Source organism: Heterodontus francisci, chromosome 33, assembly GCF_036365525.1.
Source record: "Heterodontus francisci isolate sHetFra1 chromosome 33, sHetFra1.hap1, whole genome shotgun sequence".
NCBI classification, from domain to species: domain Eukaryota; kingdom Metazoa; phylum Chordata; class Chondrichthyes; order Heterodontiformes; family Heterodontidae; genus Heterodontus; species Heterodontus francisci.
In genome coordinates, this window is record NC_090403.1 from 44,757,937 (window position 1) to 44,783,257 (window position 25,321).

The 25,321-nt window shown below is 42.0% G+C and overlaps 1 protein-coding gene across 2 annotated transcripts in view; it reads left to right on the top strand.

Annotated features, from left to right (window-relative positions):
- Positions 1-10,035, top strand: part of kat2a (K(lysine) acetyltransferase 2A) — a 42,360-nt gene extending 32,325 nt beyond the window's left edge. The window contains exons 14-18 of one of the 2 annotated variants that reach the window (XM_068013436.1): positions 999-1,113; positions 5,532-5,568; positions 7,377-7,440; positions 8,315-8,399; positions 9,201-10,035. In XM_068013436.1, coding sequence (XP_067869537.1) covers positions 999-1,113; positions 5,532-5,568; positions 7,377-7,440; positions 8,315-8,399; positions 9,201-9,394 — 495 coding nt within the window. In that variant the 3' untranslated portion in view covers positions 9,395-10,035. Of the gene's footprint in view, positions 1-998; positions 1,166-5,531; positions 5,569-7,376; positions 7,441-8,314; positions 8,400-9,200 lie in introns of those variants that run through there. The other variant, XR_010969080.1, reaches the window with a different exon arrangement.
- The last annotated feature ends 15,286 nt before the right edge of the window (positions 10,036-25,321 follow it).

Consider the following 25,321-nt stretch of genomic DNA (forward strand, 5'->3'; position numbering starts at 1 on the left):
TAGTTAGGACGGGTGTTTGATGGTCGGCGCAGGCGCATTGGGCCGACGGGCCTGTTTCTGTGCTGTATAACTCTGACTCTTTGAATGAAAATCCTGCCCATAGTCTGTAAAGCATAATGTACTGTGTGTAAGTGAATATTTATTATAAATATATATTTAATATTTTATCTAAAGTTGGTGTTGGGAACCAAAGGGAAACCTCATGGATTCTTTCATTAGCTGTACTTCCACTTTTTTTTTGCTGCAACTGTCAGCATCATTTATAAGAAACATTGTTCAACAACTATGGCATTCTTTGTTTTAGTTTAGAGATACAGCACTGAAACAGGCCCTTCAGCCCACCGAGTCTGTGCCGACCATCAACCACCCATTTATACTAATCCTACACTAATCCCATATTCCTACCACATCCCCACCTGTCCCTATATATTTCCCTACCACCTACCTATACTAGGGGCAATTTATAATGGCCAATTAACCTATCAACCTGCAAGTCTTTGGCATGTGGGAGGAAACCGGAGCACCCGGAGGAAACCCACGCAGACACAGGGAGAACTTGCAAACTCCACACAGGCAGTACCCAGAATCGAACCCGGGTCCCTGGAGCTGTGAGGCTGCGGTGCTAACCACTGCGCCTCTGTGCCGCCACTCTGTACTGCACAATTGCATATCCAGCAGAATTCAAGCATAAGGAAGGAAAAGTACAGTTGAATTACAGGAGATACTGAAGCCATGAAAATGATCTTGTCAACTGTTGAACATCCATTGAATAAGGCAATAATACATAAATAATATAGATCATTTAAAAATGATTCATGTCCCAGTCTAGTGACACATACACAGCAAACAGAATACAGTCCATGCTCAGCAGTCGCAGAATATGGAAGCACTTTTTTGGCCCCAGGCAAATCAATCACAGTTCCAGAAAAATAAACTAATACATAATATTTACAGCCTATTCTAATTGAAGTCATAATAAATTTCTACCTTCCATACAGATCATAAAGAAGCTGATTGAGAGAAAGCAAGCACAGATCCGGAAGGTTTACCCAGGCCTCACCTGTTTCAAGGAAGGAGTTCGGCAGATACCCATTGAAAGTATACCTGGAATTCGTAAGTGTTCCATTTCAGAAGAGTGAATGCAGAATACATAGAAATGCTGAAGGTACATTGATCATGCGAATGCCATAGATACAGTAAATATTGTAACGCAGGAAGTGTGCGGTAAACACAATACAAGAATATATGTGGCCTGCTCATATGTAGACATGACCTTTGACCAATAGTATAAATAAGTCGTTGTTAACTACGCTGATGGTGTTAAATGAATTCAGTGAACTGTTAGCTCGGCCCCATTGGCTCCATTATCAACAATTTTGAAATGTAATCAATGAAGTACCTGGCAAAATACTTGGAGAGGTAATGAGGCTAAAATATTTTCTTAAGTGAACTAATGTCCCCTAATTAGCGAGTTTCTCTTTTTTATTTGTTCGGGGGATGTGGGTGTTGCTGGCGACACCAACATTTATTGCCCATCCCTAATTGACCTTGAGAAGGTGGTGGTGAGCTGCCTTGGGGTGTAGGTACACCAACAGTGCTGTTAGGAAGGGTGTTCCAGGATTTTGACCCAGCGACAGTGAAGGAACAGCGATATAGTTCCGAGACAGGATAGTGTGTGGCTTGGAGGGGAACTTGCAGGTGGTAGGGTTCCCATGCATTTGCTGCCCTTTTCCTTCTAGGTGGTAGAGGTTGTGGGTTTGGAAGGTGCTGTCTAAGGAGGCTTAGTGTGTTGCTGCAGTGCATCTTGTAAATGGTACACACTGCTGCCACTGTGTGTCGGCGGTGGAGCGAGTGACTGTTGAAGGTGGTGGATGGGGTGCCAATCAAGCGGGCTGGATTGTGTCGAGCTTCTTGAGTATTGTTGGAGCTGCACCTATCAAGGCAAGTGGAGAGTATTCCATCACACTCCTGACTTGTGCCTTGTAGATGTTGGACAGGCATGGATGGTGGGAGTCAGAAGATGAGTTACACACCCCAGAGTTCCCAGCCTCTGATCTGCTCTTAAATCCACAACATTTATGTGGCTGGTCCAGTTCAGTTTCTGGTCAATGGTGATCCCCCCAGGATGTTGATAGTGGGGGATTCAGTGATGGTAATGCCATTGATCGTCATGGGGAGATGGTTAAGATCCTCTCTTGTTTGAGATGGTCATTGCCTGGCACATGTTTGGCCACTTAGCTCAAGACTAGACGTTGCCCAGGTCTTGCTACCTATGGACACAGACTGCTTCAGTATCTGAGAGGTCACGAATGGTGTTGAACATTGTGCAATCATCAGCAAACATCCCCACTTCTGGCCTTATGATGGAGGGAAGGTCATTGATGAAGCAACTGAAGATGATTGGGCCTAGGATTGAGGAACTCCTGCAGTGATGTCCTGGGACTGAGATGATTGACTTCCAACAACCACAGCCATCTTCCTTTGTGCTATGTAGAACTCTAACCAGCAGAGAGTTTTCCCCAATTTCCGTTGACTGCAGTTTTGCTAAGGCTCCTTGATGCCATACTCAGTCAAACGCTACCTTAATGTCAAGGGCAGTCACTCTCATCTCACCTCTGAAGTTCAGCTCATTTGTTCATGTTTGAACCAAGGCTGTAATGAGGTCAGGAGCTAGGTGGCCCTGGTGGAACCCAAACTGAGCTTCAGTGGGCAGGTTTTTGTTGAGTGAGTGCCGCTTGATAGCACTGCCAACGACCCCTTCCATCGCTTTGCTGATGATTGGGAGTGGACTGTAGGACGGTAATTGGCCAGATCAGATTTGCTCTGCTTTTTATGCACAGAACGTGCATGGGCAATTTTCCACTGAGTAGATGCCAGTGTTGTAGCTGTACAGGAACAGCTTGGCTAGGGCCGCGGCTAGTTCTGGAGCACAAGTCTTCAGTACTATTGCCGGAATATCCATTGGTGAGGCTAGGTTTATTGAAATTTTCAAAACTCAGATTGATTGATCTTTGTTAGGCAAGGATGTTAAGAATTACAGAACTAAGGCAGGTAGATGGAGTCGCGATACAGATCAGCCATGGTCTTAAGTCAATGGCTGAATCGGCTCATGGAGCTGAACGGCCTATTCCTGTTCCTGTAAATGAGATTTCCTAGATTGCTGGGATCATGTAAGTAGTGATAAAGACTGATAAGGACAATGTGGGAGATAACAGGATTATTAAAAAATTCCCAAACAATCCAACTGTAAAGAAATAGTAAAATTATAAATGTTATATCCTAATTGGGTTCATGGAGAAAGCAATGCAGAATGTGCATTGTATACGGTTTGACATATCTCAAACAAAACTAACCTGTAAACCTACCTGCTTTATCTCAGATATTCCTGTAAAAACTTTCTTTAGCTACGGCCTCTCCTATCTTTACAAAAGCAAAATACTGTGGATACTGGAAAACAGAAATGAAAAGAGAAAATACTAATAATACTCAGCAGGCCTGGCAGTATCTGTGGCACGAGAAAGTGTTAACATTTCAGGTTGGTGACCTTTCATCAGAACTGAAAGGTCACAGACCTGAAACATTAACTCTGTTTCTCTCCTACCTGTGGCCTAAAGCTGAAAAGCTGTCAGGTTCCCAATGCTTGCAGTGTGCCTGTTTTATATCAGGCTCTGTATATTTGTGACCTGCGGCAATTAGAAGGCTACCAATTTTTACTGCTGGCAAAATCATCTTCCCTGCTGCTGTAATTAATAAAGTCAGAAGTTTATGCAAATATACGTCTGCAATCTCCACTGGCAAAAGAAAAACTAGACTGCAGTATAACAAAGTGGACTAGGAGGAAGCATTTAGTACTGTTATAATCGCAGTGAGACTTTTCATGTTAAAAATAGGAGATATGAACCCCCAGACCATTTTTTAAAAAATACACAAGATTTCATGTATTAAGACTTTTATTGTAGCAGCTAAACTAAAAGAAATCTCCATTAACTAAATAGTACTTTGTTAGTAGCTGATACCCCAAATTACAAAAAAAGGTGATTACTTAACAAAATACTTTTTTAAAAAAAAACCTCACACCAAACTTGCACATTACACAATTCTTTCTAATGGCGAAGTCTTTGCAATTAGAAGTCCCAAGCTCCTCCCAGTTGCCATGTGTTGGATCTCCCAGACCTTCCTCAAAGTCAGAGTCGTCTTCGTTCACATGTCCGAGCACTTTCGACCTGGATGTCTGTGAATAAAGCAATTCCTGGTGATCTTGTTGGGCTTTTACTTCACTGCAAACTTTAACTTTTAAAACAGGTTCAAGTCTTTGCAGTCTTTCGCTGTATCAGTGTTCCCTGAGAACAGATGTTCGTTCGCTCTTGCTCTCTCACTCTCGGCTGCCACTGCTGGTTGTCTTCCTTTCTTACAGCCTGCTTTGGGACTGCTGCTGCTGGTCTTCTGTACAACCTGTCTGCCTTCAGAAAATCTGTTAAATTTATCAGGAATCAAACGTCAGTATCTTATTATCCTTTTCCTATATGCAAAGTCCAGAAGTCTGATTTCACACAGCCAACTGGGCCTTCCAGTGTTAACAGCAGCCTGATACATTTGCATCCTCAAAATCATTGACTGCTTGTTTACGATCTGAAAGTCTGGGAAAGTGAAAGCCATTGTTCTTCAGGTGTTACCCCTGCAGTCTCCGTTTTCAAAAAAATGTATTTGATCTGTGTTCTCTGTTGTCCTGGTAACCAAGATTTGTGTCTTGTCCTTAAGCAGAGTGGACATGAGGTCACCTGACTTCTCAGACTCCATCTTAAACTTTTAAAAATCTTAGTTTTTAAAAGGTAATCGTGTTTCAAAGACCAGTGTTCATAACAGTACACTAGCAGGCAGTGTTTAACCTACTAATATGGGATATACTGGGGCAGGTGGAGTTTGAGACATTCTGATGGACCTTGTTTGATCTGGCCATGTGACTGCACTGAATTAATGGCAGTGTTTCGTACTGCTTTGGTGAGTTATCCCAGTTTGCTTCAAAGCTAGTGGTGAGAAGGAGCATTATAACATGAAATAACTTTTTTAGTAGCACTGCCTCACAGCATCTAGTTCCCCACTCCTTCCAGCTTTCCTGCTCATGGACACACCTCAAGTCTAAAGATCTATTAAACAATGTACAACTACTTACTGTAAGCACCAATCAAGATTGGCTAGCTTTTTCACTTTCATCACATTGCCTAACACTTCAGTCAATGTCCCACCTGTTCAATATCTGTTTCATGTAACGTTAAAAAAAAACTGCAATACATAGGGCAACTGGAAGTAATGTTGCTGGAATTTTATGTATTGTATTTTGGAATGGAGTAAATCAGATTTTTCTTTTTGATTTTGCATTCTCAAATCTTGAGATGTTTACCTTCGGTATCTTCAGTATTCTGAAGTGACATTTCGGGCAATTTGATGTATAACTATGTACTGGTGCCGAGAATAGTGTTTTTTCTTTACCTTTAATCCAAATTGTAAAATATTCATCTTTTTCCCTCCAACAGAGGAAACTGGATGGAAACCTAGTAGCAAAGAGAAAGGGTAAGAACAGTTTGTCAGAGGCTTTTTGTATAAATATAAACTGAGAAAGGCGGGATAATAAAGATAGATTGAACACAAAGTATTCTAAAATTTGATTTAAACACAAATGTTCTCCAGATGTGGGCAATTCCAAAAAAACTGCATTTATTGCCTTACCCAAGTTGTCCTTGGAAGATGAAAGTGGACGTCCTTCTCCCTGAGTTGCTGCAGTCCAAGTACTGATGGTGCTCTCTCAATGGTGTTCGGTTTTAAATTCCAGGATATTGAGTCAGCAACAATGATATATGTCCAAGTCAGCATGTTGTGTGAGTTGAAGGTCATGCTGTTCACACAATATTGATTGTATTCATGGGAGGGAGATGCTCTACTGCATCCTATTGAAAATACAAATTGCAGCTACAGTGCTCTAGTGATAGAGGGGGTGGGTAGTGAGTGAGGTGGTGAGAGCATCAATCAGGTGAACTGGTCTGTCCTGCGGTGCTGAGTTTCGAGTGTTGCAACTACACCCATCTAGGTGAGTAATGAGTGTTACATCGCACTCCTCTTTTGAAGCTTGTAGATGCTGGATGGGTTTTGTCAGGTCAAAAATAAGCCACTCATTGCAAAGTTGTACCCAGTCTCTTCCTTGCTCTTGTGGCCATGATGTTGATGTGGTTGGGCCAGTTTAGCTTCTGGTTAATGAAGATGTTGATGGTTGGGGGTTTGGTGATGTTGGTGCTGTTGAAGGTTGGGGAACATGGCAGAGCTTTCTTTCATTAGAGGTGGTTATTACCTGGCATTTACGTGGCTCAAATTGTACTTGGTTGTTGCTACTTGTCAGCACAAGTCCATATGTTATCCAGGCCCTGCTATAAGTTGGCATGGGCCACTTCACAATCGCAAGAGTTGTGAATGGAAATGAACATCTTGCAGTTGTCAGTGAACAGCCCCACTCTTGATGGAGAAAAGGTCATTGATGAAGTGTTTGACTTTTCTGGTACATCTTTTTGCTAGAAGAATACTGGCTAATTTTAATGCATTTTTTTTTGACTTTTTAAGTTGGCTTATTTAACTAACAATTCTTGATGACTTCAAAGAACTTGGTTAAGAAGATGCTCCATTTATAACAACAGTTAGACATATCAATTCCAAAGAATAATTAATCTACTCTGTACATGCAGCCGCAGTTGCTTTGCAACATAGTAACTCAGTTTGTTTTCCCATGATATCATGAGCATTTGTGCTTAAAGCAAAACACATTAGTTAACGTCTGTCAAAGGTAAAAGAGTTACTGACCACTTCCTCTTTTAAATGCAGTTTCAAAAAGTTATTGGAGCATAAGCATTTAATGGTTACCTCCCGGAATGGAGAGTTGGGTCCTAAACATTAACCCTTTATCATAAGGTTTTACTACAATCTAAATACTTGTATTTGGGTTATTGATATGAGTGCAGGAACCGTACAAATTTATTGCTATTTCTTATTTCCTTTGTTAAAGAAATTGTAAGTTTTATTTTTGTACTCATCCTAATTGGATGATCTATAGCATAAAATAGGGAGTTATTGATTTCTCCCTTGGTCAATCATCCTGTTGTTTTAAAGTTGATAAAATATATGTACCCTAAGAATTTTTAACACTGAAATGCAACTTGTTTTTCATTTTTGGTACTAATACACTTGAGACAAACAACTTTTCATGCTTGAATTGTGAACCTGCCAGTCAAACAATGAAATATTTTTCCGACCATAACTACTAAAATTACATTATTCTTCAATCCATTGTATGTTTGTAAGGATTGTCGTCAATTTCTACTTTATTTGTGTTCCAGGAAAGAACTGAAGGATCCAGATCAGCTGCACAACTCTTTGAAAAATCTACTGGCACAAATAAAGGTTGTAAGAATAGGGTGCATGGGATATGGTTTAAGGACTATTTTTAACTGTGTGAACACATCAGCTATGCTATTGATCTCTAGCCCTCTGATACTGAATACTCTTATAATTGAGTCATTTTTTGCACTAAAAGATTCAAGTTATCCAAGATGATATTGAATTATAAGGATTAAAATGTATGTCATGAAACCTTCACCTAATCTATTTTCTGAATCCATTGAATAAATATTTTCTATGCTAAACTGGTAGCAATAGTATCAAGCAGTTAAATGGCACAGCTGTAGTGATTGAACTTTTCTGCAATAAATCAGTTAAAATATTTTGACTGTCAACAGGATTCAATTAACCTTTTGGTTGTGACTTTTTTTTTGTAGCCAAGTAAATTGAGCATACCACTACTAGCTGCAAGCCAATCTATTTTTAAATTATGTTTTTTGAAGTCAAGGCTTTAAAGTTCCCCCCTACCCTTTTGTTTGGCTTTTTATTCAACACACATTCTAGCTGAGATAACCTCTCCGAGGTAACCTCTCGGGCCACCACCAATGCTGCTCTACATCCAGAATGCGGTACTGGATACAAGCCAGGTTGTGCTTGAGTGAGGCCCACAGTAACTCTGGTTTTCTTTCCTGAGAGCAAATAACCAGCTCCTACTGAGCACCTCCCAATGATAGCACTACTAAGGTGGTGAACCTACAGTGTAGGGAATTGCAGAGTCTGATCCATCTAATGCTTCACAATATTGAAGCCAAAACCTGCTGTATTACTTATTATGGTTTAGTTTTATTTATTTATTTTACATACTTTCCTCAAATAAACTCTAACTCAATTTTTCAGTGTCCACGATCTCCTGTAAATCAGTTTGTTTCTTAAACAGAGCCATCCTAGCGCTTGGCCTTTCATGGAACCAGTGAAGAAGTCTGAGGCTCCAGATTATTATGAAATTATTCGGTTTCCAATCGGTACGTTTCAGTAATTGCGCAAGTTTTTTATTTTAACTCTTTCATCTTTCTGTTGTAGAGGAGATATATGAAGTATTTAAATAATTGACTCTCCGTACAGTGTGATTTAATCTTTAATTAGCTATTTGCATTTGATCAGATTACTCTTGGGTGGCGTTTGAGCATTAATGCAGTTAGTTTCTATAATTATGATTGTGATGACCTGTAGCAGGTTCTATTTGATCTGACAGTAATCAGCTGGACCATACTGTCTTTTTTTTTCAAGCTATTAATGAGAGTCTACTGAGGAGAGTTTCAAAACCAATAGCCGTTTTATGAGCTAGCTTATCATAAGCTTTTGTTTTCAATCCACACCAATTCATTTGAATTTGAGCCAATATATGTTCTAGTGGTCAATTTTCCTTTTGATGAGCTTCATTCATTGGCTTTCTTTTTGAAAAGAGAGGATGATACTTAAACTTCATTTTCATACTTGCTTCAGGTCAGTTTATACACGACCACAGCAACAGCTCTCTGGAAACCCTTCCTAAATTATAGCAGTTAATCAAAAATGGGGCAATTCGACTAACTGCCTACAAGAGTGTAAATTTGGGGCTCTCATTGATTGGTGAATTCAGCGCATGTTAATTCATGTATCTTATTTTACATTGTGGAAACTGTTAGCTTGCACAAGCTGCAAACTTGATAAGTATTTACCACTCTTTGATTTTCTTATTCCCTATATTTTATTTTTGTATAAATTACAAAAGAAACTCATCCTACATGGTATGATGGCTATATTGATTCTTGTTTTTGCCTCAGACCTAAAGAGTATGAGTGACCGGCTGAAGAATCGTTATTATGTTTCCAAGAAATTATTTATCGCTGACGTTCAACGTATCATCACAAATTGCCGTGAGTATAACCCTCCGGAGAGCGAGTACTGCAAATGTGCCAACATGCTGGAGAAGTTTTTCTACTTCAAAATTAAAGAAATGGGGCTTTTGGACAAGTGAAAACACTTTCAAAAGGGATAGGTGAAAGCTTGGACATGCAGATCTGACAGACTGTGAACACAGCAGAATAAACTATTAAAATGTAACTTGGGTCTGATCCGTGCATTTTGGAAAGTGGCATTACTGAAATTTATTTGAATGCTATTATTGTATGCTGTAATTGCATGAGCTGGTCATTGGTACCTATAATGCATTATTTCTTTACAAACATCCAGTCTGTTCCAGTGGTTTAACTGTTGAAGTATCCATCTCACTGCATGCAATTTCTACAGTCAAAAATGTACACAAATCAAGATATTGGATACTCCATTTGGTTATCTAGTGATCTGTAATATTCACAAGTATGCAAAGATGATGCACATCACAGCAGTAATCACGAAGCATTTATGTTGCATATTGAAATCGATGATGGAACCTACACAAAGCAGTTCATTTCAGCAGAACATGTACTACTGTGAGCTTCTCACGTTTCACTCTGTGGAGTCTGTGACTTCAGCGTTGCCTGTCAATAAACGATAATAAGGCATGTTGTGATAATGCCTGACTACCTTCAGATTTTGTAATTTTTTTTTAAACTGAGTTGCATTTTGTATGTTTGCTGTAATGTCTTGCTGATGTAAATAAATTCAGCAGTAATATCACTCAAATTGTAGATACAGTTTTTATTTCTTGCTCTTTGTAAAACAATTACTGTGCTTGTCTACGTAAGTCACTATGAAAAACATTAAATACCAGTTTGGGATACTCTGGTATGGTATTGTATAAATGCAAATCTTTTTCATTTTACTGTTGCTGATCTATTACTAGTGTAATTTTAAGATGTATGTTAAATTAGATTACGCCGCTAAGCATAACCATTTTGCACAAATGATCACTTCTACATTCATTACACAATTCATTACATTGGAAGGTTACATTGTTAATAGGAGCATTTGCAGGAATGTTTATGAAGCTGTTGTATTAATTTTTAAGTTTGCTAAAGAGAAGAATGGAAGCTTTGCTCCAATGCAGTGCAGTTTTGTCAGGTAAACATCCAAATTTAACCATCAAATTGCCTTTTGTCATGACTTTCTGCAGTGCATGGAAATTTTGATTTTCTATTTGGATCAACTAGGATTGTATGTGACTGGATTAGCTCCAAGTGAGCCCAACAAAATACATAGCTGCAAACTGTAAATAGCAACCTGTGTGTTGCTGGTTTTCATTCGGAGGGCGTCTTTAATTCTTGAACCTTGCAGTTCTCATAGCAATCCATGAAGTATTGACAAAAACCCATTGTTCGGGGACTAAAAAGTCAAATTAAATTATTGTGTGCCTGTAACTAAGCTAGGTAACAAAAGAATAATGAAGGTTATTATGAAATCAAATTTTTTATTTTATTTAATTTAGAGACCACCGAGTCTGTGTCGACCATCAGCCACCCATTTATACTAATCCTACATTAATCCCATATTCCTACCACAATCCTATACTAGGGGCAATTTATATAATAGCCAATTTACCCTTCAACCTGCAAGTCTTTGGCTGTGGGAGGAAACCGGAGCACCCGGCAAAAACCCACACGGTCACAGGGAGAACTTGCAAACTCCGCACAGGCAGTGCCCAGAATCGAACACGGGTCACTGGAGCTGTGAGGCTGTGGTGCTAACCACTGCGCCACTGTGTTGATTTATCTCTAGGCTTGCCTAATTCAAATTAATCCACCAGAATGAAGCTCGAAACCAGTTTGAGTCAAATTAATTTGCAGTATTGCCATCAAGTTCCAGGAACAGCATCTTTTGGGCATTTTGCAGCCTTCTGGACTCATCATTGAGTTCAATAACGTTAGATCATAACCTCTGCCCCATTTTTTTCTTTTTTTGTGTTTTTTGCTGATTTGTTCCCTACCCTTTCTTAAATCCTTTAATTTGTGTTTGGACAGCTGCTATCCTGCTTTTACACCTCATCCAGACACATTTTTTTCTTTGTGTGTCCCATTACCACTCCTGTTGGCTTTGTACCATGAAACCTTTTGTCATTTAATTTCTCCTGCCCTCCACCCTGTCACAGACCTTCCCTTTTGTTGTTCTTCCCCTCCTCCTCACTTGCTCAAAACCTATTGGGTTTCTAACTTTGCCAGTTCTGATGAAAGGTCACAGACCTGAAATGTTAACTTTTTTTCTTCACAGATGCTGCCTGACCTACTGAGTATTTCCAGCATTTTCTGTTTTTGTTTCAGATCAATGTGTTGGCTGTTTCTGGTTCACACACACCTACTCTTTTACAGAAAGTCCAGGAACCTGTGCTAATTATATTTAAATAGAAAGTAACTGTAGTCTTTTATAATCTCTTTGGATTGTCCAGCTGTTCGAAGCTAACTCCATATTGGTAACTGTTATGATTTTATTTAAGCGTAAGTAAGACTTAATACACACAGTATTTGAGCAGCAATTTAAAAGAGCAATTGACAGTTATGTTACTCCGTTGGTCCTTGGGTAGGGATGTGACTTTTTCTTGTTAGTCCCTGTAATTTATCCTTGTCCACCCTCTTACTGCCCCATATTAAATCTTCTACCCTGAGAGTGACCCCAGCCCCTATGGTTCTGCACCAAAAACTGAATTGCAGCAACATTCATCCAATCATATATCTTAAATACTTTCCATTCTACCCAATCAAGGGGATTGGCATGTACATTTGCAGACCCAGACAATGCCTCATAACCCTTTATCTTTGTTTATAACTTTTGTACAAGCTTCCCATGTTTGTGCAGTTGCTGGCTCCTACTCTAAACATTGAAACCACGGCCATTATATCTGTAAAGAAATCCTAACCTAAACATCATAATTTTATTTATTCATTAGAATTAATTTTTTTAAAAACTGGCAAACCTATTAAGTTACAATTTAGCAAAGCTTTATACTGAAAGAATAAAAGGGATTACAATTTCATCAAATAACAAGAGTTGTCCAGTACGCATGACCGCTCGGGAGGTATAAGAAATAACACTGTAGATGGCTTCATGTCTCAAACTAATCCACTCGCCCTTAACTTCCAATAATCATCTGTCATCCTGAACCTGCAATCTAACAGTCCAGAAAATCATGTTTCCGACTTAAGCAGTTCAAAGCCCTTCCATCCCATAATGCCCCAAAATCTGCCATGCTAATTTCCCAAAAAAGTTCTTTTTAATCTTTATTTTCTTAAGCAGCCCCTTAACATACATTTCAAGCAACAGATGATACAGATGAAGAAAATCGTATTGCATTGTACAGACAGATGTGGTGTGTCAATTAATCAAGTAATCATGGACTTAGAGGATTTTGCAGCTCTCCACCCACATCCATCTTGTGGATAATTCTTGCTCAGTATTATTTCCTCCTATTTCATTGTTAACTCAAGAATCCAGCACTGAATTTTGGAAATCCAAATTCTATCATCCTCTTTAATTTCAATCCCACTGATACTTACCAATGTGTTTACCTCTATCCTGATCGTTTCATTAAAAAATTATTGATTAATTAAAAAAGTTATCCTGCTCTTATGAGCCCTATTAATCATTTCATGTCAGAGATCCATGCTTCAGTGCATCTCCACCATGCATTTCACATACTGGTTGCCTTACATTTGTGCACGCACAGGTATCCCAATATCATGTGGAACGAGGCATGCTATTTTATTTAGAGATACAGCACTGAAACAGGCCCTTCGGCCCACTGAGTCTGTGCCGACCATCAACCACTATTTATACTAATAGTGTTGTATAATTTATGCTAATCCTACATTCCTACCACATCATCACAATTCTCCTACCACCTACCTACACTAGGGGCAATTTATAATGGCTAATTTACCCATCAACCTGCAAGTCTTTGGCTGTGGGAGGAAACCAGAGCACCCAGCGAAAACCCACGCAGTCACAGGGAGAACTTGCAAACTCCACACAGGCTTTACCCAGAATTGAACCCAGGTCACTGGAGCTGTGAGGCTGCGGTGCTAACCACTGCGCCACTGTGCTGCCCTATTGTTGGGCTTTCAGGTGATCTTATCAAAAGATTGGGGAGTGTCTGGAGGTCTTTGCTCATCTTCCCCTGCATGGTCCTGACGGTAGTGGCCAGGCTGTCAAGTGCAGTTTTTTTTATTGTTCAGTAAGGCAAGGACACAAACAGTTCCAACAGAAAGTTATCAATTTACTAGTCTTACCTACACTTTCCTTACTTTCACTAAATGCGCATTGTGCCTAGATTGATACGTTTTAATGAATTATACCCAGGTGATGTATTCCAATTCACTTAAGAAAATGATTTCAGAAAATTTTCCTGTTTCTATCTTGCATCCGAAGTGGGGCATCCTATTAATTAGCATTTCATCTCATTCATGAACCCTGGTGGAATTTTTCTGTAATACAATATTCTCAATATCTTTAAAACATAAATTAAAAATGCCCATTTGGTCCAAGTTTTAAAATGTTTATTTTACTTAACTGAACCTCCTCTTGGACACTTTGTTTCCCAAAATAATCCGCTACATTGTGAATGAGTCCATTTTATCATTTCAAAACTGTCCCAAATCCAAAAAGCAGTGTTCAATTTTATTTCCCCAAACCACCTCTCTTGATACACAGGAACTGCCTAGATGCACTCTCTTTTTAAATGAAACTTTGATCCCCCTTAAACCTTTTCCCACTCTAGTCTTTGAAACAATAGCTTATCAATTTATCTTATCAATTACAGTTCCAGAAGCAAATGATACCCAGACTTGGTGATTTTGCAGTGTTTTTACATTGGAGACAGAAGCACCATGTGGTGGATTCGTTCTTGATTAATGGAAAGATTCTTGGCGAATGCTTTTGCTTTTGTTCATCTTACTCTGATCCAAGAATTTCACGTCTAGGAGCACACCATGAATGTCCCTGGCTGCCCCTCTTAACTATAGCCCCACTTCCAAAAAAAACCCAGAATAGAACCTGTGTCCTGTTTACAGATACGGTTTTAACTTCTTTAAACTACTGGATCTCTAAGCCATCAAAATTCATATGGTCCAGAAAACCATGGCCTCCTGTTTAAAAAAAGATGAACAAAGTTCATTGTGGCTCTGCTTGAGAGCCCAAAGGATTAATTGGTGAATTTATAATTTTCTTGTTACTGAAATTTGAAAAAGCAATTTGAATTTTAAAAATTCATGTATGCAATATGTAAATTTACATTCAGCAATACAAAAGCTGGATGGTGAATTTAAAAAAAACAGATGTCAGTAGAAAGGGTTAACTTCTTTTCACATTTATAAGCTGACAGCGAAATATCGTCCAATGCGTGTAATTATCATTTTATGTTAAAAAAAAATTTAAACTTCCCTTTTTGAAAAAGAACCAAACACCATGTTACTTTTTTTTTGTGTCAAGTCTGTGAAGCTTTTGAGGGTACATTATCATAGTGGTTATAACTGGACTAGTAATCCAGAAGGCTGGCCAAATGATCAAGGAATATGGGTTCAAATGCTGCCATTGCAGTTGGAGAATTTCAATTCAGTTTATTAAATAAAACTTGTGTTGACCAGGGGCTGTAAGAAACACAGAATCAGTTACAAACTGCTGGGATTGTTTGACCTGTAGTAACCTGGAGCTCGGACACTGGCCTGTGCTGGTAAAAACCAGTTTGAACTAATTACTTTATGGGACAAGACTGTTGTAGGGTATTCCCAAGCGCAGAGGCATCTGCAGTAAATATCATACTGTTTAAATGTTATTTGAGTAACCAGTAACGTATAATCTTAGTGAACAATGAAGAGGTTGCAAGGCATCATGGGGCTTAGCCAACTTGACCACATTCCACACAGGAGCTGAGTAACATAAATTCAAACAAAGACTCATTAAATGGAAAGCAGATGTCCTTGTGGAATGCTGACAAAGGTACCAGCCTGTAACGAAGTCAAGATAAGATGATATGCGTACATGAGAACCAAGGATAATGGATAAGAGGGAATGGAGAACATCATGAGTAATCCCCTATCTGTCTATGGGCCAGTTGTGCAGTCCCTCCATGCCTAGCAACCACTTCTATTGGCTCTAATAATCAATGTATATGATCTATAATCGTTGTGATTGGACCATGTCCAGCCAGGATGGGCTGAGTAACTGTTTGAAACTGTATAAGTATTGATGATTTTCCTTTGTTCAGTGGAGAGGCATCTGGACAGCCCATTGACCTGTTCCCCGCTGGCGTAACTAAATAAACTGTTTGACATTGGAGCAGACCTGAGTGTCAAGTGATTCTTCTAGATTCATTCCCGCTAACAAGACAAAGAACAGGACACAGGAAAAGGGCCTTATTTGGACACGGTGTGATACCGGGGTCTTTGGGCCTGGGCCAATTAAGAGAAGTTGTGAATGAGGTGAGCAAGCTTAAGCCAACCAGAAAGACACAGCTCAGATTTGGAGAGATAAGTGTGAAGATAAGAATAGAGCTTTTTGGGCATATAGCCAGCGAAAACTCCGGAGATCAACCATCGTGGAAGCGGAAGACCCTGCGTGAGCAATGCAGCGACGACGTAGAAGAGAGAGAGTACGGAACGCCTGGCCAGCGTTAACTCTCCCTTTTTCGGGTATTATACTTTGTATTCTGTGACTAGGTCAGGGAAAGGTCAGAGGAACCTAGTGGGTGTGCTTATGAATTCTAGCTAGTTTTGTTATTAACTGTATAATTCAGGGGAGTTGTATGTTTTTGTCTAATTAAGTGTATAAGCCTTATTCTTACATTGTACAACAACGTGAATAAAGTAAATTGATAGTTAAAGAAAGGACTGAGTTCCTCCTCTTTGTACTAAGCCATTAACTGTAGCTGTGGATTAAGCTGGAGGGTGGCTTTCTTGAAACCTGATATCCCAAACACTCAGCCTGAGCCTGAATTAAGAGAACTTCAGTCCCACGCGACGGCCAGGATCAACTGGGTATAGGGAATAAAGGGGACAAGGGGGAGTTGACTCCGTGCCATGGTTTACACTTGAATAAAAAGCAAATATCAGTAATGGTGACCATAAATCTCACCTTGGGGCATTTTATTACATTAAAGGTGCTATATAAATATAAGTTGTTGTTTCTGATTGAAGAGTGCCACCCACTGAGCCATGGCTAATACCTAAAGTCAGGGACCGTGTGAGGTCTGGGCACAGTCGGGGGACGTGAGCAGATGCCGTACCCAAACTGACCCTTTAGCATGGAAACACTCCATTCCCTCACCCCCCCCCCCCAGTCAAAAAGCGTGCCTGAGGGCCATTGAGTCCCTCCCTTTGGTGAAATCAACGAAATCACCACAGACCTGGAAGCTTTTCTTTGCTCTGAATCTCTCAGTTACTCACTTGATGGGCTTGCTGACCAATAGGAGATGTCCAAACTGATTTTGCTTGACCATGGTGAATGAAGTGAACTACAGGAATCTCCACTTACACAGAGGTGTTTGGAAAGCTGGTACCCGAAAGCAGAGGAATAGCTGGATTTGCAAACATTGGATATTTTGATTGGGGAATTTAGGGAATGTATAATCATGAAACTTTTGTCACATTTTTACACAGCAAGTGGTTAGGACCTGGAATGCACTACCTGAGAGTGTGGTGAAGACGGATGCAATTGGGGCATCCAGTAGGGAATTGGATTTGCACCTAAAGGGAAAGGGTGGGAGTGTGGGACTAGCTGAGTTGCTCTCGCAGGAAGCTGGCACAGAATGTCTGTACTGTAACCATTCTATGATTTATTCTATAGGCTGCATCTACTCATTTATAATATCAATGATTTAAAAAGTTCTGTTTGAGAAATAATTATTATAAATAATATAGGACCATAGGAATATGAGTAGGCCATTTTGCTCCTTGAGCCTGTTGCACCATTCAATGAGATCATGGCTGATCTGCAATCTATTTATTACCTAAAAATAAAGACTTGCATCTCTGTAGTGCCTTTCATAGCTTCAGGACATCTCAAACGCTTTGTAGCCAATGGAGTACTTTTTGAAGTGCAGTCACTGTTCTAATGTAGGAAACACGGCAGCCAATTTGCACAGCAGGCTCCCATGGATAGTAATGTGATAGTGACTAGATAGTCTCTTTTTATGATGCTGGTTGAGGGATCAATATTGGCCAGGACATTGGGGATAACTGCCCTGCTATCCATCGAAATAATGCCATGGGATCTTTTTACGTCCACCTGAGAGAGTAGACAGGCCTCAGTTTAATGTCACATTGAAAGACAGCATCTTTGACCGTGTAGCATTCTGTCAGCAGAGAGTGTCAGCCGAGAGTTTTGTGCACAAGTCCTGGAGGGGGACTTGAACCCACAACCTTCTGACTCAGAAGCAAGAGTGCTACCATAAACCTTCCTCAATGTAGTTACTTTAAACCTTTAAAACATTATTTACAATTGTTTCTTGCAAGTTAATAAAGTAAAATTCATTTCAGCTGATTTGAAGTATTATTTCCTTTGCCCTTCTAATTCCTCCTGAAGATGTTGGCTGTTGCAAAGATATGGTTTCCAGGCATTCTCATTCTTCCAATGCTTGGCCCAAGTGGTCATCCTTCGTGTGTGAGATTGCACACTTGATGGGCGACTTGACAATGGCGGGCATCTCGGCTGAAGCTGATCATGTCCTCTGCATGATATTCTCACGCCTGTGGTTTCCTGCAGGGATTGTGGTGGAGGAGTCAGGGGTGGGAAGTTGTCAATTGCTCTCCCTCACCTCAGAGGCACTAATATCAATTTTAGCGTCTCTATCACTGCCCTGACTTTGGGTTATTCAGCTTGGACTGTCAATTAAATGTATGACCACCGTAATCTATGCCATCAGAGCTTGAATCGTAATGAGTCCACATTCACCCATCACCCCTGTGCTCGCTGACCTTGAATTTAAAGTTTTCATCCTTGTGTTCAAATTCTCACGGTCCCATCCCTTCCTATCTCTGTCACCACCTCCAGCTCTAAAACCCTCCGAAATAGAACATAGAACAGTACAGCACAGTACAGGCCCTTCGGCCCACGATGTTGTGGCGAACCTTTAACCTACTCTAAGATCAAACTAACTACCTACCCTTCATTCTACTATCATCCATGTACCTATCCAAGAGTCGCTTAAATGCCCCTAATGTATCTGCTTCTACTACCACCGCTGGCAGCGCATTCCACGCACCCACCACTCTCTGTGTAAAGAACCTACCTCTGACATCTCCCCGAAGCCTTCCTCCAATCACCTTAAAATTATGCCCCCTGGTGATAGCCCTTTCCATCCTGGGAAAAAGTCTCTGACTATCCACTCTATCTATGCCTCTCATCATCTTGTACCCCTCTATCAAGTCACCTCTCATCCTTCTTCGCTCCAATGAGAAAAGCCCGAGCTCCCTCAATCTTTCTTCGTAGGACATGCCCTCCAGTCCAGGCAGCATCCTGGTAAATCTCCTCTGCACCCTCTCTAAAGCTTCCACATCCTTCCTATAATGAGGCGACCAGAACTGAACACAATATTCCAAGTGTGGTCGAACCAGGGCCTTATAGAGCTGCAGCATAACCTCGCAGCTCTTAAACTCAATCCTGTTAATGAAAGCCAACTCACCATACGCCTTCTTAACAACCCTATCAACTTGGGTGGCAACTTTGAGCGATCTATGGACATGGACCCCAAGATCCCTCTGTTCCTCCACACTACCCAGAATCCTGTCTTTAAGCCTGTATTCTGCATTCAAATTCGACCTTCCAAAATGAATCACTTCACACTTTTCCAGGTTGAACTCCATCTGCCACTTCTCAGCCCAGCTCTGCATCCTGTCAATGTCCCGTTGCAACCTACAACAGCCTTCCACACTATCCACAACTCCAGCAACCTTCGTGTCATCGGCAAACTTGCTAACCCAGCCTTCCACTTCCTCATCCAAGTCATTTATAAAAATCACAAAGAGCAGAGGTCCCAGAACAGATCCTTGTGGAACACCACTGGTCACCGAGCTCCATGCTGAATGCTTTCCATCTACTACCACCCTCTGTCTTCCATGGGCCAGCCAATTTTGTATCCAGACAGCCAACTTTCCCTGAATCCCATGACTCCTTACTTTCTGAATGAGCCTACCATGGGGAACCTTATCAAACGCCTTGCTAAAATCCATATACACCACATCCACTGCTCTTCCTTCATCAATGTGTTTTGTCACATCTTCAAAGAATTCAATAAGGCTTGTGAGGCATGACCTGCCCCTCACAAAGCCATGCTGACTGTCTCTAATAAAACCATGCTTTTCCAAATAATCATAAATCCTGTCTCTCAGAATACTCTCCAATAATTTGCCCACTACCGACGTAAGACTGACTGGTCTATAATTCCTAGGGTTATCCCTATTCCCTTTCTTGAACAAGGGAATAACATTTGCCACCCTCCAATCATCCGGTACTACTCCAGTGGACAGTGAAGACGCAAAGATCATCGCCAAAGGCGCAGCAATCTCTTCCCTCGCTTCCCGTAATATCCTTGGGTATATCCCGTCTGGCCCCGGGGACTTATCTGTCCTCATATCATTCAGAATTTCCAGCACATCCTCCCTCTTAACCTCAACCTGTTCGAGCACATCAGCCTGTCCCTCACTGTCCTCACAAACGACCAGGTCCCTCTCACTAGTGAATACTGAAGCAAAGTATTCATTTAGGACCTCCCCTACCTCCTCCGACTCCAGGCACAAGTTCCCTCCACTATCCCTGATCGGCCCTACCCTCATTCTGGCCATCCTCTTGTTCCTCACATAAGTGTAGAACGCCTTGGGATTTTCCTTAATCCTACCCGCCAAGACTCTGCTCTCCTCCAATTTTGGCCTCTTCTGCATCCCCCACTTTTATCGCCCACCACTGACGGCCGTGCCTTCCGCAGCCTAGGTCCTAAGCTCTGCAATTCCCACCCCCTCCCTTCAGCTACTTGGATCATTGGGATCTCTTCTGGTGCAGAGGTGACCTGTAGAAGAATGACAGGTTGCATCTAAACTGGAGGGGGACCAATATCCTTGCGGGGAAGTTTGCTAGTACTACTCGGGAGGGTTTAAACTAGTCTTGCAGGGGGGGGTGGGACCCAAAGTAGTAGTAGTCTCTCAGATGAGATAGTTGAGACAAATGTAGAGGTTAAAGCAAGCAAGTCCAGTAGGCAGGCCGGGCAGGGGCAGGACAGGGAGCGTGGAAGGTCTGGTAGGCTAAACTACATTTACTTTAATGCAAGAAGCCTTACAGGTAAGGCAGACGAACTCAGAGCATGGATCAGTACATGGGATTGTGATATTATTGCTATTACGGGGACGTGGTTGAGGGTTGGGCAGGACTGGCAGCTCAATGTTCCAGGGTACCGATGCTTCCGGCGTGACAGAGGTGGAGGTAAGAGAGGAGGGGGAGTTGCACTATTGATTAGGGAGGACATCACCACAGTATTTAGAGATGATATCCTGGGGGGAATGTCCAGCGAGGCCATATGGATAGAACTTAGAAATAAGAAAGGGTGATCATTTTGATGGGATTATACTGTAGGCCCCCCAATAGTCAGAGGGAAGTGGAGGAGCATATATGTAGGGAAATCACAGATAGGTGTAGAAATTATAGGGTTGTAATAGTAGGTGATTTTAACTTCCCTAATATTGACTGGGACTGCCTTATTGCTAAGGGATCAGATGGGGAAGAATTTGTCCAGTGTGTCCAGGATAGTTTTCTGAAGCAGTATGTGGATAGCCCTACTAGAGAAGGGGCTACACCTGACCTCCTCTTAGGAAATGAGGTTGGGCAGGTGGTTGATGTGTCAGTGGGGGAGCACTTTGGGACCAGTGACCATAACTCTATTAGCTTCAAGATAGTTATGGAAAAGGATAGGACTGGTCCTCAGGTTGAAGTCCTAAATTGGGGAAAGGCTAATTTCGATGGCATCAGACAGGAACTCTCAAAAGTTGAATGGGAGAGGTTGTTTACAGATAAAGGAACGTCTGGCAAGTGGGAGGCTTTTAAAAGTGAGATAGGAAGAGTTCAGGGCCGGAATGTTCCTGTTAGATGGAAGGGCAAGGCTGGCAAGTTTAGGGAACCTTGGTTGACGAGGGATATTGAGGGTCTGGTCAGGACAAAGAAGGAGGCATATGTCAGGTATAGGCAGCTGGGATCGAGCGAGTCCCTTGAGGAGTATAGGGGATGTAGGACTACGCTTAAGAAGGAAATTAGGAGGGCAGAAAGGGGCCATGAGATTTCCCTGGCAGATAAGATAAAGGAGAATCCTAAAAGATTCTATAAGTATATTAAGAGTAAAACAGTAGCTAGGGAGAGAGTAGGTCCCCTTAAGGATCAGTGTGGCAATCTATGTGTGGAGCCACAGGAAATGGGTGAGGTCTTAAATGAATATTTCTAGTCCGTATTTACTGTGCAGAAGGTCGTGGAAGCTAGTGAGTTCAAGGGAGGGAACACCAATATCCTGGAGCATATCAACATTACAAAGGAGGAGGTGTTGGAGGTTTTGAAGCGCATTAAGGTGGATACATCCCCAGGGCCAGACCAGGTGTATCCTAGGATGCTATGGGAAGCAAAGGAGGAGATTGCTGGGGCCCTGGCAGAGATTTTTGTATCATCGTTAGCCACGGGTGAGGTACCGGAAGACTGGAGGATAGCTAATGTTGTGCCTTTATTTAAGAAGGGCAGCAGGGAAAAGCCAGGGAACTACAGGCCGGTGAGCCTTACATCAGTGGTGGGAAGGTTATTGAAAGGGATTCTGAGAGACAGGATTTATATGCATCTGGAAAGGCATGGTCTAATTAGGGGTAGTCAGCATGGCTTTGTGCGTGGGAAATCATGTCTTATGAATTTGATTGAGTTTTTTGAGGAGGTGACCAAGAGGATTGACGAGGGCAGGGTGATGGGCGTTGTCTACGTGGACGTTAGCAAGGCCTTTGACAGGGTCCCGCATGGTAGGCTGGTCCAGAAGGTTCAAACACATGGGATCTAGGGTGAACTAGCAAATTGGATACAAAATTGGCTTGGTGATTGGAGGCAGAGGGTGGTCGTGGAGGGTTATTTTTCAGATTGGAGGCTGGTGACCAGTGGTGTGCAGCAGGGATCGGTGCTGGGCCCTCTGTTGTTTGTTATATATATTAATGACTTGGATGTGAATGTAAGGGGCATGATTAGTAAGTTTGCAGATGACACCAAAATTGGTGGTAATAGAGGACAGTGAAGAAGGTTGTCTAAGGTTACAACAGGCTATAGATCAACTGGGAAAGTGAGCAAGGGATTGGCAAATGGAATTTAACGCAGACAAGTGTGAAGTGATGCATTTTGGGAAGTTAAACGAGGGCAGGACATATACAGTGAATGTCAGGGCCCTGGGGAATGTTGTTGAGCGGAGAGACCTTGGGGTGCAAGTACATAGTTCCCTGAAAGTGGCAACACAGGTAGACAGGGTGATGAAGAAGGCATATGGCATGCTTGCCTTCATTGGCCGAGGCATTGAGTACAAGAGTTGGGATGTCTTGTTACAGTTGTACATAACGTTGGTTAGGCCGCATTTGGAGGACTGTGTGCAGTTCTGGTCGCCGCACTACAGGAAAGATGTGATTAAGCTAGAGAGGGTGCAGAAAATGATGTTGCCTGGTTTGGAGGGCTTGAGTTGCAAAGAGACATTGGATAGGCTGGGTCTGTTTTTCCTGGAGTGAAGGAGGCGGAGAGGGGACATGATAGAGGTATATAAAATTATGAGAGGCATTGATAGGGTAGATAGCCAGAGTCTGTTTCCCATGGTAGGGGTGACTAAAACTAGAGGGCATAGATTTAAGGTGACAGGGAGGAGGTTTAAAGGGGATCAAAGGGGTAAATTTTTCACAAAGAATAGTGGGTATGTGGAATGAGCTGCCTGAGGAGGTGGTGGAGGCAGGAACAGTAGCAACATTTAAGAGGCATCTGGACAGGTACTTGAATGAGCAAGGCATCGAGGGATATGGAATTAATGCAGGCAGATGGGATTTGTATAGATAGGCATTATGGTCGGCATGGACGCGGTGGGCCGAAGGGCCTGTTTCTATGCTGTGCGACTCTATGACTCTATAAATCTACTGGGTTGTTGTAAAAAACCCATTTGTTTCTCTCATGTTCTTTAGGGAAGGAAATGTGCCATCTTTACCTGCTTTGGCCTATATGTGACTCCAGACCCACAGCAATATGGTTGACTCTTAACTGCCCTCAGAAATGGCTTAGCAAGCCATTCAGTTGTTGGGGATGGATAATAGGGCAGTGCAGTGGTTAGCACCACAGCCTCACAGCTCCAGCGACCCGGGTTCGGTTCTGGGTAGTGCCTTGTGCCAAGTTCTCCCTGTGACCGCATGGGTTTCCTCCGGGTGCTCCAGTTTCCTCCCACGTGCCAAAGGCTTGCAAGTTGATAGGTAAATTGGCTATTGTAAAAATTGCCCCCAGTGTAGGTAGGTGGTAGGAGAATTGAGGGAAAGTGGGGATGTGAGAGGGAAAATGGGATTAATGTAGGATTAGTATAAATGGAGGCCTGGACAACGTATGCCAGCCAAGAGCGACGTCTCAATTCATTCCATCTTCGCTGCCTCCGGAGAATACTTGGCATCAGGTGGCAGGACTATATCTCCAACACAGAAGTCCTTGAAGCGGCCAACACCCCCAGCTTATACACACTACTGAGTCAGCGGCGCTTGAGATGGCTTGGCCATGTGAGCCGCATGGAAGATGGCAGGATCCCCAAAGACACATTGTACAGCGAGCTCGCCACTGGTATCAGACCCACCGGCCGTCCATGTCTCCGTTATAAAGACGTCTGCAAACGTGACATGAAATCGTGTGACATTGATCACAAGTCGTGGGAGTCAGTTGCCAGCATTCGCCAGAGCTGGCGGGCAGCCATAAAGACAGGGCTAAATTGTGGCGAGTCGAAGAGACTTAGTAGTTGGCAGGAAAAAAGACAGAGGCGCAAGGGGAGAGCCAACTGTGCAACAGCCCCAACAAACAAATTTCTCTGCAGCACCTGTGGAAGAGCCTGTCACTCCAGAATTGGCCTTTATAGCCACTCCAGGCGCTGCTTCACAAACCACTGACCACCTCCAGGCGCGTATCCATTGTCTCTCGAGATAAGGAGGCCCAAAAGAAAGAAGAAAAAAGAAGTATAAATGGGTGGTTGATGGTCAGCATAGACTCGTTGGGCCAAAGGGCCTGTCTCGGTGCTGTATCTCTCTATGACTCTAATAAATGCTGGCCTTGCCAGCAACACCACATCCCATGAATAAATAAAAATAAGAGTAGAAACAGAAGTCTCGATGAGGCAAGCGCTGAGCAAACCAATAGCAAAACCCAAACTGCAATGTGAAGCATTGCCACCTGCTTGCACTTTATCTCCTTTCCCTTTAAAGATCTCAACTCTTTATTTTACCCCTCAACATTTTTGACCTTCAACTTAAAAACTGTTCTCCACCAGCAGAAATTTTTTTTAAAATTGGTCATTGTGGACTTCAAAGTAGAAATAACGTTTAAACCGACAGTAAAACTCGGTGAATGCCAGCAAATGGTAAATGTAACTTTCAGTAAAGACCTGGTTGATTTCAGGCATAAATTGAAATGAAGCTACTGGTTCACGCAGCTTTGTCGGATTGCAATGTGCTTGTGCTGCTTCTTTTTTTTCTTTTGGGCCTCCTTATCTCGAGAGACAATGGATACGCGCCTGGAGGTGGTCAGTGGTTTGTGAAGCAGCGCCTGGAGTGGCTATAAAGGCCAATTCTAGAGTGACAGGCTCTTCCACAGGTGCTGCAGAGAAATTTGTTTGTCGGGGCTGTTGCACAGTTGGCTCTCCCCTTGTGCCTCTGTCTTTTTTCCTGCCAACTACTAAGTCTCTTCGACTCGCCACAATTTCGCCCTGTCTTTATGGCTGCCCGCCAGCTCTGGCGAACGCTGGCAACTGACTCCCACG